Source organism: Pelodiscus sinensis, chromosome 9 (genome assembly GCF_052426305.1).
Source record: "Pelodiscus sinensis isolate ZL-2025 chromosome 9, ASM5242630v1, whole genome shotgun sequence".
Taxonomy (NCBI): Eukaryota; Metazoa; Chordata; order Testudines; family Trionychidae; genus Pelodiscus; species Pelodiscus sinensis.
Window position 1 is genome coordinate 21,051,932 of NC_143060.1, and position 13,302 is coordinate 21,065,233.

Below are 13,302 nucleotides of genomic sequence, written 5' to 3' on the forward strand. Positions count from 1 at the left end.
TTTGTTCCTTTTTTTAAAAAAGGAATGCTGAACAGCAAAGAATATTGTGGAAGATTCCTGATATCTCACAAAAATCAGAAAACGGAGGTAATAATGCAAGTTTACTTCTAATAGATTCTGGTTGTTAATTGTTTTTCATTGACCAGCTTATTGTCTTTATGCACATCCACCAACAAATCAATTCCTGATGAAACTTGACATTATAGGACACTGATCACAGCACGGGAACAAACTAGCTTTGTCAAGCGTGAGCAAGATCAATGTAACTGGTCTCACATTTTACTGCCCATTTTAGGAAAGTAAAGGGAGGTGTGTAATGACTTGGGCTTTAATTTCATCAAAGAAAAACCAGTTGATTTCTAAAATTAAGTGTCTTCAGCTCCAGGGAGCTCCTACAAATCTACGTCCAAGATTCAGTAATCCCTCTTATTTCCCCATACATTTTCTATTCCAAGGGCCACACTTAAGGCCAGCTGTGTTTTATGATGTCATGTTGTACATACCATGGAAACAGTTCATTTGCTTTTAATTTCTACTTGATGTGACTCCTGCAGCTTATTTGCTACCTGATTTATATCTCTGAAGTCTGAAAAGGTAAGAGCCCGCTGAAGTATGATTTGATGAAACGCTCACATTCTTATCAATGTGCTGTTGCTGCCATTTATACAGCTTAGAGAATCAGGTTTATTTCTGGGCACTTTTGGAATCAATAATATTCTTTATTATTCCATTCCCTTGGCTTTTATGCTAAGAAGCAGTGTATGTGGTGTTCTCTTGTAATGATCTCCTTCTGGAATTCTCAATCTCAAGGTGTGGGTTCTTTGCTGGCAAGATTCCAGCTGTCTGAAGGACCGAGCAAACCTTCGCCACTGGTAGTGCAGTTTACAAGTGAAGGGAGCACTCTCTCCAGCTGTGATATAGAACTTGTGGGAGCAGGGTACCGGTTTTCACTCATTAAAAAGAGATTTGCAGCAGGTAAGTGTGTCACAAACCCCTTCTCCTTAACTGGATGGGCACTGAGTAACAGGTGCTCAGCCCAGGGAGTGCCATCAAGGGAGCTATAAGTATTTCACTGGCAGAATCTTCACAGGACATGTGTTGAATATGCCCAGTTCCCAGCCAGACTAGCCCAACCCTATTTCTTTCCTGTTTGTGAATAACATCAGAGTCAAAGTGGGCTGGTGCAGTGCACCATTAAGAACCAGCCACCAGCCCAGCCCACACACGACCGATGTTTTGTTCCCCCTCCCACCATTGGCAGCCCTCCTGGTAGGCAATGTTCCCTCCCGTGGTCACCAACCAGTAGATCGCGATCTACTGGTAGATCTTAGAGGCTCTAAGAGTAGCTCTTGAGCCCTCTCTGAACTGTGCGAAGAGAAGCGGCTTCCCGGCCGGCTGGCCATGGCGCTCAGCCAGGGTGCACCAAGCTCCACGTGGGCAGGCGCAGAGGGGAAGCTGCCTGATCCGCTGGAGCATGCTTCAGCCTCCTCTGGGCTGAAAGCCACAGCCAGCTGGCCAGGCAGCTTCTCCTCTGCGCCAGCCCATGTGGAGCGTGGTGCATCCTCGCTGAGCTTCAAAGAAGGGGTGGGACTTCAAGGAAGCGGCGGGGCTGTAGATCTTGGCTTGGTCTGTCATTTAAAAAGTGATCTTGGGTGTAAAGAGGTTGGAGACCACTAAGCTGTGGAGAAGCACAGCTTCACAGGTGATTAATGATCCCTGCCCAGTCACAGGCTCAGGGCTCTATGCATAAGAACAGCCATCCTGGGTGAGACCAAGGGTCCATCTAGCCCAGTATCCTGTCTACCGACAGTGGCCAGCACCAGGTGCCCCAGAGAGGGTGGACCAAAGACAACAATCAAGCGATTTGTCTCCTGCCATCCCTCTCCAGCCTCTGACAGACAGAGGCCAAGGACACCATTTTATCCCCAGAGAGGGTGGACCAAAGACAATAATCAAGCGATTTGTCTCCTGCCATCTCTCTCCAGCCTCTGACAGACAGAGGCCAAGGACACCATTTTATCCCCTGGCTAATAGCCTTGTATGGACCTAACCTCCATGAAGTCCTAGCCTTTACAGCCTCCTCTGGCAAGGAGTTCCACAGCTTGACTACATGCTGTGTGAAGAAGAACTTTCTTTTATTAGTTTTAAACCTGCTCCCCATTAATTTCATTTGGTGTCCTCTAGTTCTTCTATTTAGGGAACTAATACATAACTTTTCTTTATCAGCCCTCTCCACACCACTCATGATTTGGTATACCTCTATCATATCCCCCCTCAGTCTCCTCTTTTCTAAACTGAAAAGTCCCAGTTGCTTTAACCTCTCCTTATATGGGACCCGTTCCAAACGCCTAATCATTTTAGTTGCCCTTTTCTGAACCCTTTCCAAGGCCAAAATATCTTTTTTGAGATGAGGAGACCACATCTGTACACGGTATTCAAGATGTGGGTGTACCATAGTTTTATACAGGGGCAGTAAGATATTCTGGGTCTTATTTTTTATACCTTTCCTAATAATTCCTAGCATCCTATTTGTCTTTTTGATCACCGCTGCACACTGTGTGGAAGTTTTCAGAGAACTGTCCACGATAACTCCAAGATCTCTTTCCTGATTTGTCGTAGCCAAATTAGCCCCCATCATACTGTACGTATAGTTATTTTTCCCGATGTGCATTACTTTACACTTATCCACATTAAATTTCATTTGCCATTTTGTTGCCCAATCACTCAGTTTGGTGAGATCTTTTTGGAGTCCCTCACAGTCTGCTTCTGTCTTGACTATCCTAAACAGTTTGGTATCATCCGCAAACTTTACTACCTCATTGCTTACCCCTTTCTCCAGATCATTTATGAATAAGTTAAAAAGGATTGGTCCCAGGACTGACCCTTGGGGTACACCACTAGTTACCCCTCTCCAATCTGAAAATTTACCATTTATTCCTACCCTTTGTTTCCTGTCTTTTAACCAGTTCTCAATCCAAGAAAGGACCTTCCCTCTTATCCCATGTCCATGTAACTTACAGAAGAGCCTTTGGTGAGGGACCTTGTCAAAGGCTTTCTGAAAATCTAAGTATACTATATCTACTGGATCCCCCTTGTCCGCATGTTTGTTAACCCCTTCAAAGAACTCTAACAGATTAGTAAGACAGGATTTCCCTTTACAGAAACCATGTTGACTTTTGTCCAACAAATTATGTTCTTCTACATGCTTCACAATTTTATTCTTTACTATTGTTTCGACTAATTTGCCCGGTACTGAAGTTAGACTTACCAGTCTGTAATTGCCAGGATCGCCTCTAGAGCCCTTTTTAAATATTGGTATCACATTGGCTACCTTCCAGTCATCAGGTATGGAAGCTGATTTAAAGGATAGGTTACAAACCACAGATAATAGCTCAGCAATTTCCCATTTAAGTTCTTTTAGAACCCTTGGATGAATGCCATCTGGTCCCGGAGATTTGTTAACATTAAGTTTTTCTATTTGTTCCAAAACCTCCTCTAATGACACTTCAATCCGGGACAGTTCCTCAGATTCATCACCCACAAAGGACGGTGCAGATTCAGGAATCTCCCCAACGTCCTCAGCCGTGAAGACTGAAGCAAAGAAATCATTTAGTTTCTCTGCAATGGCTTTATCGTCCTTGATTGCTCCTTTTAAAGCTCGATCATCTAGGGGACCCACAGGTTTTTTAGCAGGCCTCCTGCTTCTAATGTACTTAAAAAACATTTTGTTATTTCTTTTTGAGTTTTTGGCTAGCTGTTCCTCAAAATCTTTTTTTGCTTTTCTTATTACATGTTTACACTTGATTTGACAGTGTTTATGTTCTTTTCTATTTATCTCACTAGGATTGGACTTCCACTTCTTAAAAGATACCTTTTTGTCCCCCACTGCTTCTTTTACATGGTGGTTAAGCCACAGTGACTCTTTTTTAGGTCTCTTGCTATGTTTTTTAATTTGGGGTATACATTTACGTTGGCCTCTATTATGGTGTCTTTAAAAAGTTTCCATGCAGCTTGCAGGGATTTGGCTCTAGTCACTGTGCCTTTTAATTTCTGTTTAACAAACCTCCTCATTTTTGTGTAATTCCCCTTTTTGAAAATAAATGCCAGGGTGCTGGACTGCTGAGGTGTTCTTCCCACCACAGGAATGTTGAATGTTGTTATATTATGGTCACTATTCCCAAGCGGTCCTGTAACGGTTATATCCTGGACCTGATCCTGCACTCCACTCAGGACTAAATCGAGAATTGCCTCTCCCCTTGTGGGTTCCTGCACCAGCTGCTCCAAGAAGCAGTCATTTAAGCCATTGAGAAATTTTATCTCCGCTTCTCTTCCTGAGGTGACATTTATCCAGTCAATATGGGGGTAATTAAAATCCCCCATTATTACAGAGTTCTTTATTTTGGCAGCCTCTCTAGTCTCCCTTAGCATTTCAATGTCAGTATTGCTGTCCTGGTCAGGTGGTTGGTAATATATCCCTACTGCTAATTTCTTATTATTGGAGCATGGAATTACTATCCATAGCAATTCTATTGAACAAGTTGATTCACTTAATATTTTTATTTCATTTGATTCTACATTATCTTTCACATACAGTGCCACTCCGCCACCCAGCCGGCCTGCTTTATCCTTTCTATATATTTTATATCCCGGTATGATTGTGTCCCACAGATTTTCCTCATTCCACCAGGTTTCAGTGATGCCTATTATGTCAATCTCCTCATTTAATACGAGGTACTCTAGTTCACCCATCTTATTAGTCAGACTCCTAGCATTTGTGTACAAGCACTTTAAAAATTTGCCACTGCTTATTTGTCTGCCCTTCCCTGATGCATTGGATTCCTTTATATGCGGTTGTTTGTCTGCTCTGGCCCATGGTTTGCCCTCTCCACTCCTCTCTTTCTGAATACAGCTTAGAGAATCTCTATCAATGATTCTCCTCTAAGAGAAGTCTCCCTCCAATTTACATACATCTCCGCACCAATCGGCTTTCCCCCATCTCTTAGTTTAAAAACTGCTCTACGGCCTTTTTAATGTTTAGTGCCAGCAGTCTGGTTCCACCCTGGTTTAGGTGGAGCCCATCCTTCCTGTTTAGGCTCCCCCTCTCCCAAAAGTGTCCCCAGTTCATAATAAATCTAAACCTCTCTTCCCTACACCATCGTCTCATCCATGCATTGAAACTCTGAAGCTCCGCCTGCCTACCTGGCCCTGCACGTGGAACTGGAAGCATTTCCGAGAATGCCACCATAGAGGTCCTGGATTTCAGTCTCTTTCCTAGCAGCCTAAATTTGGCCTCCAGGACATCTCTCCTACCCTTCCCTATGTCATTGGTACCTACATGTACCACGACCACTGGCTCCTCCCCAGCACTATACATAAGTCTGTCTAAATGCCTCGAGAGATCCGCAACCTTCGCACCAGGCAGGCAAGTGACCATACGGTTCTCCCAGTCATCACAAACCCAACTATCTATGTTTCTAATGATCGAATCACCCACTACTAACACCTGCCTCTTCCTAACTGGCATTCCCTCCCCCTCAGAGGTATCCTCAGTGCAAGAGGATACCGCAACATCCTCTGGGAGGAGGGTCCCAACTACGGGATGGTTTCCCTCTGCTCCCATTGAATGCTCTGTTCCCTTGAGACTTTCATCCTCCTTAAGAGCACTGGGGATCTCAGACTGGAGGTGGGACAGTACTACAGTGTCCCGGAAAGTCTCATCAACATAGCTCTCTACCTCCCTTAGCTCCTCCAGTTCAGCCACCCTGGCCTCCAAAGCCCGAACTTGGTCTCTGACGGTCAGGAGCTCTTTGCAATGGGTGCACACATACGCCACCCGCCCACAGGGCAGGTAATCATACATGTTACACTCGACACAATAAACAGGATAGCCCCCACTCTGCTGCTGGGCTTCTGTCTCCATTTTTCTAATGAATAAGTTTAAGTATAAACTGGGCTTCTTTTTAAACCTCTGGAATATAGATTATTCTAAGAGTTGTTTTAAAGAAGGTCACAAGTCACTAGAGCCCTCTAACCTCCCTCTCCAAACTCTCCTGTTAGCTGTTTCTGGTCGCGCTCTCCCTGGTCGCTGAGTCACAGGCTTATATAGCTCTGGTAGCCCCTCCCCCTGACTGAGGCTCAGCCAATTAACAGAGGCTTCTAGATTTCAAACCTTTTAGAAGCTCCTTCAAACAAACAAAGCAAACAAACAAACAAACCAAACAGACAAACACAAGCTCAGCACACTGCAAATAACTCCCCCACACACAAACACACACTCCAGACAGCCACTTACCACAAGGGTCCCGTTTTTACTCCTCTTTTACCTGGAGAACTCCCTCTCCAAACTCTCCTGCATGGAGCTCACTGACCGGGCAGGGCTGATTAATCACTTGTGAAGCTGTGCTGCCATGCAGCTTAGAGGGAACTCTGCTGGTATGGCTTAGGAGTGACATTAAAGCATTGCCACAGCAGTGCTGCTGGACCTTTCTGGCAGGGACACCAACAGAGGGGAGTAAAGGGGCAGCAATGATTTAAAAGGGTCTGTGCTCCTGGCTGCCATGTCAGTGTTCAGGAGCCCAGGTCATTCAAATCGCCGCCAGAACCCTGGAGCTACCATTTGCTGGCCATGAGGGACTGGCTGGGAAGGTCTGCCCCTAACCATTCCCCTTCTGCCTGAGAACCTGCCTCATCCAGGGGCCCAGAGTTGTCCCCCTTTCTAAGGATGCCACAGGGTTCAGAGCATTTTGGTAAGTCCAGATGTCTACTTTCACCCCTGAATACACCCTTTGTTGGAGAGGAAGGCAATGTGCCACTGGACCCTTGTTGTCAGTGGACTTCCTTCATCCAATGGGTCCAGAGTCTGGGTTCCTGTGCATGAAATTGACAGATATATATTTAAAAAGCACAATCAAGAAGTGATTTTATGATGATCCATCTAAAACCAGGACGATTCCACTGGTGGAACCAGGGTGAAATCAAGTGTTACTGTTTAGCTTTGATATGGATTATCTAGGTACAAAATAGATAGGAGGTAATTAACACACTCAGTAACCTGTTGCTTTAATATATTCTATTTACAGGAAAATACTTGGCTGATAACTAAAGGAAGCCTATGCAAGTATATGGAAAATCCATATAACCAAGGACTGCTTTGTGTGGAACGGGTTTAAATTACGGTTTAAGGGAAATGAACTAAATCCTGCATTTGGGGCACTTCTGTTGGAAGTGTCAGCGACTTTCAGCATTTTTTCCTGAGAAAACACCGTCTTGACCAGTCCTACAGTATTTACTTCTAGATGTAACATTGGTAATGGTTTTAAAATGTAATTATTGTATTTGTAAATTGTATTCATTGCAGTAAGGCTGTATTTTGGCAGTTAGACACTTGAGTTTTAGCATTTTACCATTCATGAAATGGATGTAATTTAAACTGTGGTATACAAATTTAATAGTAGTACTGTTGAATGGCACAATGCTTACAGAGGTAGATTACATTTTGTCAATATATGCGATTTAAATACAATCCTGGTAGCTGTTAAAAAGAAGGGGGTGCCTCATGAAAAGAGAGTTAAGTAAAACCTGCAAACTGATTTACTTTTTCTTCAGTCATTAGTATGTCTTATAATAGTGCTAAATAAAAGGTCTATCTTTAATTGTTTAGCTGATTTAACTCCAAAATAATATTTTAGTAAATATGGAGGTTATAACATATTCCCCTCTCCCCAAAATGAACAACCAAACAAAAAATAAAAACTCAAGGTCCATACTTCTTAAAATACTTATTTCAGACTTCATAACAAATAATGCAACTTTTCCAAATATAGTTTTCTATTTTTATGGACTTTTGCTTTTTCCCAATATTCTGACACTTTACAAATGTATAGATTATTACGTAAGCAAACAATTTGACGGTTAGTGATTACTCTGAGCCTACAGAACACTGGATGTCCACAGATAGTAATTGGGCATATTTTCAGCTACCGCCTCCACTTTTGCAATCCTTTTTGATAGGGGATTTGGGACTACCATATGTAAGATGCTTTACAGCAATGTAAGAAAAACTCCTTGTCTCGATATTTAAGAGCCAAAACAATCCAACATCCCACCCCCTGCAAAATTCACTGGTGAAAGAATGCAATATATTCCTACCCTATAGCCTTGATATAGCAATTTTTATCCGTAGATCATAAAGTTCGTTACACAATTGAAGAAGGATTTCACCCTGAGGAAATGGAGGCACTGAAAACTCAAGTCCTGCCCAAAGGCACAGAGTTGATTCAATGGCAGAATTACAAATAGAGCCCTGGTCTCCTAATTCACAGTCCTTTGTCTTGTCAACTGGTTAATTTTGTGTTGTGCAAAGACTGAGTAGTTACAATGCTTATATTTCAAATAGTTTGAACTGAGAGAGCTAACTCTTGTGTCTAGAATGGATCAGACCAGCAGAACTAGCAAATCTTTCTCACCAGGAGAAACCTTCGAAGTGCTGCCAGTGTACATGTGGCACATGACTTGCCAGGTCCGAGGTTTTATTTATTTACATATTTATTTATTTATTTTGGAAATGTAAAGTTTTTAACATTGACATGGGAGCTAAATTAAAAGATTGTGAAAATGAAACATGAAAATGAGGTTAACAGTTAGTTTGGCAGCTAACTGTGTCCACTGGCCACTTTGTGTGTATGGCGTACAAATGTGTACATGCAGATCTTATACTCAGTTGCCTCATTTGCAGAAGAAAATAGCTGTACTTGGGAAAAATAGTTGCATGTATAAAAGTGGGTGTTTAAAACTGGAGTTCGTGGCTGAAACTTTTGGCCCTAGATGTTTCTTCTGAGATTGGCATAGTCAATCTCAATTCAACTATTCTACTTTTCCTTTGCTTGTGGAACTGAGTTCATGCATGTAAAGAGAGCAGCATGTCAATCAAGATTTTCTATGTGGCTCTCAGATGAGAATTTTTTCTTTAGATAGGAAACTATTTTAAATAAAACATCATTAAACTTTGCAGACTTAACAATGTACAACCTACTAGATGAGCCAGTCTTCAGTAGAAAAGGGATGTTTTGTCTATCTTCACAGTTCCATCATACAAGAGCGTGACGGAATATTAATTTCACAAATCTTCATCTGCTGTGATAAACCAGGTGTCTACATCTTGCTTTTATACTTTGAAAAGTCTCTGAGTGAGGAGCATGTCTCATCATGGATGGATTGTGAAATTTAAAGATGGGCCTGAACTAGGATCTGAGATCCAAACACTCCCTATTCTAGACAAAATTGGGATCCAAATGAAGTTTATATGTTGTGACACAGACCCATCACAGACTGCATGAAATGCAGTTGAAAAGTATTTCTGAAGTAAAATTGACATGTGTTAGCCTACTTCTGGCAAGCATAATGTTTTCATGGGTGCCATTAATGGCACGTCAGCTGAAATGGTAGAAAGGTAGTTTCTGTCCTGTTTTAATGTAAGAACTGTGCTGTGAGAAAATGAAATCTCTGTTCAAAATTAAACATTAATGTTGTTCTGATGTTGAGGTACACCGATAACCTACAAGTGTATCCATTAATTATGATGTTGGGTACTGCAGAAATATATGCAATATCAAATAATGCTAATTTTCAGCTTTTAAATTCATTACCCATATCTCTAGTGTCTCAAAAGTTGCCAGCAACAGGCTCACAAATGTCAATTGAAAATAAAAACATTGTCATGTACTTGTTGCAGATCATGTATGTCAATAAGTGCTTATTAGCAGCTGAACTTTGAATGCTTTTTTTAAGTGCACCTTTATTTTAAAATTACTGACAAATAAGGAAGAGTGTAGATATTAAAACACTGAGCAGAAACCTAGATTAATAACTCAAAATTACAAATTTGTTGATGTGTACATGATGTGTGCATGTTCCCAAAAATACAATTAAGCTATTAAAATTAATACATCCTCCAAAAATTTAAAAGTGAACATGACAGTATTCCTAAATAAGATATTCACCATTCTAGTTTGATTTTCCCTGACTGGAAATATGACTGTATTGACTGTATAGCTAACATTTGAGGTGGGAACTCAACATCATAAGGCAAGTAATTTAAAAATAAAAACCTATGAGAAAAGTACATTTTTCAAATCAATTTATGAAATATACCACACATTATTCACCAAACTATACTTTAAAAATTGTTATCCACACCAAGAATGTTTTTTAAAAATGTAAATCTTAAACACAGGCAATTCACTTTATATTTTATGCTAAGGAGATTTAGAACTTGATAATAACGAACACAAGTTATGGCAGTTTTTAAATGTTGCTAGAAATAATTCTGCTTATACAGTAAAAGGACCCACCAAGCCTAATGTAGCTTTTGACAAGAGGACAGTGTTCGTGCTGCAGTATGACACACATCCTCAGTAACTATATTAAAAAAAACCACACAACCTCCCTGGTGTGAGCTGAATATGAATACACCAGAGTGGGTTACATAGGAACTGATATAAATATTTTTAAAAAAATTCTGGCTCTTTGTGGACAGAGGTTATCTGTAAATTCAGTTCCCTTCAGAAAGACTCTCACACTAAGTTGTGGTGAGGCTAGCAGAACATACTCACAAAGAAGAGCAAGTATGTGCAGCAACCAGAACTTTGTTTTAAAGAACTGAATGATTGATTTACCCAAATCTATAATTATATTAATCATGAAAACTTTCATTATAAAAAAATCACAGAACTAGGACAGTTCTGTTGAGAAGACCAGTCTTCTACATTAGTATGCTGTTTCATCCTAGCTCTTATGCTCAGCATAGCTCTTATTTTCTGCTATCTGAGGCTATATCAACACTACCAGGTTATTTTGAAATAAGTTATTTTGAAATAATAACTCCCAAAGTAACTATTTTGAAATAGTGCGTCCACACTGCAGAGAAGCCTCAAAATTAGTCCGAGGCAGGCTCCCTTAATGTGGACGTGCTATCTCGACTTAGAGCCCCAGGAAGCACTGGGGAGTAATTACTTTGACTGACTCTGGGGATTAATTATTTCGAAATAACAGCAGCTGAGAATCCACGCCACCACTATTTTGAAATAGCAATTTTGAAATAGGTGTTGTTTCTCAGAGAAGAAGTGGTTATTATTTCAAAATAACAAGCCCATTATTTCAAACTTATTTTGAAACAACGGGCTTGCTATGTAGCTGCTCACCTTGTTATATTGAAATAATGGGAGTTATTTCAAAATAACACTGTAGTGTAGACTTGCCCTGAATGAGTGTCTTTAGCACTGTGCCAGGCATGCCAAAGAAGAAATCACGTAAATCCAGTCCTGTCTTTCAAAACCCTTTACCAGCCTAATGAATCTAATATTTAGCCTTTGAATAAGTGTGCATTTGGACCCTGATACATACATGGCTAGATACTGCAGATGAGCCTTCAATCAAGTATGTACACTTGCATGCATATTTGCAGGTGTGTGCAGGCAATGCATGGAGACAGCAAACTGGGCCCTTAATCACAATCCTCACAATGCCACTGTGAGGTAAGTAGAAATGCATAGAAATTATGGGTTAGATGAATAAGTTTCAAATTTTCTTTCCTTGAATAAAAAGTAAGCAATTCTGTCTTAAGAAAACATGGATACAAACATTTAAAGATGCTCTAACTTTTTATACATTAGGTTGGTGTTCTGCATCTCTAGTTTTTAGCCTTTCTCCAACCCATTGATCTGCTTTGAGGTGCTTCAGTGGAACAAAACAGAGTTAAACCTGGCTTAACTATATACCTGAATCCTATAGTGCTGCAAGACTGTAATAGTGCTACCTAAACCACTCACCTTCCTGCCCTACAGTGAAGAAAGCACATAGGCTCAGGGTCACCCTGGCTAATCAATAGCTGCTAGAACAGTCCCTGTAGGCTGTTGTCAGTTGATGTAAAATAGAGCAACCTAAAGTCTGGGGAATAGGTCAAAGCAACAAGGTCAGAGAGCCACAGAGATGGCTTAACACCATATTTGCCCACCCATACCAACCCTGGGTTGCATCAAGCACAGCGTGGCTGGTTGAAAGGATCTGAGCCAGAGAATCTGAGATTGCCAGGTTCCCCACTGTCCTGGCAGAGTAATTGTTCAAGAACAGTTTGTCAAATACGTTAAGGATGAACAAGATTTTCTTCAGTATTACTTAGTTGTGTCTTCTCTTTCTATCCGAACAAATCAAACCTTTTTGCTTCCTTTGTGAGAACTCCATTAATATATATCCGTGTTAGTGTCATATCGTAGTGACACAGTAAAAGACTTCCCTTCTAGATTTAAGTCTTTGTTTACCATTGCAATTGAGCCATCTGGCAGTCTTATTACTCTTCCAGCAGTGGTCCTTTTCAGGATGGAGGAATTTAAATGTGTCTGTCTCATCTTGGTATTGGATGTTTAAGAGCACCCGGCCTCCTTTTACAAATTGGCTGTGTCTACACTGGCACCCTTTTCCGTAAAAGGGATGCTAATGAGACACTTCGGAATTGCAAATTCCGCGGGGGATTTAAATATCCCTCGCAGCATTTGCATGAACATGGCTGCCGCTTTTTTCCGGCTTGGAGTTTTACCGGAGAAAAGCGCCAGTCTAGACGGGATCTTGCGGAAAATAAGCCCTTTTTCGGAAGATCCCTACTTGAAAGTAGGAATAAGGGATCTGCCCCGCTGCCCAAGCCCCTCCGCGGCTTTGCAAAGCCTCGGGAGAAGCCGGCAGCGGGACAGCCCAGACGCACCGCGGCTGTCCCGCTGCCGGCGTCCTCAGAGGCTTTGCTCCCGGTGTCCCTGGTCTGCTGGAGACGGTCCCCAGCAGACCAGAGGCACCGGGAGCAAAGCCGAAGCGGCGGCGGGGTGCCGCGCTTCTGAGGCTTTGCTCTGGCAAAGCCTCAGAGGCGCGGGACCCCGCCGCGGCTGCGGCTTTGCTCCCGGTGCCCCTGGTCTGCTGGGGACCATCTCCAGCAGACCAGGGACACTGGGAGCAAAGCCGGGGAGAAGGAGGGGCTGGGGCGCTGCCGGTTGGCCTCTTAAGGGGGGTAGTCTTATACGGCGAGCATAAGACGAAAACCTATGTTTTAATTAGAAAATTAGGGGGTCGTCTTATATGCCCAGTCACCTTATACGCCGGAAAATATGGTAGCTTGTCTTCACCAGACCCTCTAATTTGAACCCCCAGAAGATTGACTGCGGCAGCTTCCATCTTCTTTGTAGCGTAGACTAGCTCAGAGAGAGTAGTGAGTCCACTCTATAGCTAGCTTGCTTTTAGATCATGTACTGAGCTCCAGAGGTC

At 42.0% G+C, this 13,302-nt stretch overlaps 1 protein-coding gene across 1 annotated transcript in view; it reads left to right on the forward strand.

The window, feature by feature from the left end:
• SGIP1 (SH3GL interacting endocytic adaptor 1) overlaps nt 1-12,805 on the forward strand; it is a 181,468-nt gene extending 168,663 nt beyond the window's left edge. The window contains exons 26-28 of the mRNA XM_089780458.1: nt 23-87; nt 811-975; nt 7,080-12,805. Coding sequence (XP_089636584.1) covers nt 23-87; nt 811-975; nt 7,080-7,102 — 253 coding nt within the window. The 3' untranslated portion in view covers nt 7,103-12,805. The remainder of the gene's footprint in view (nt 1-22; nt 88-810; nt 976-7,079) is intronic.
• Nucleotides 12,806-13,302: the final 497 nt, after the last annotated feature.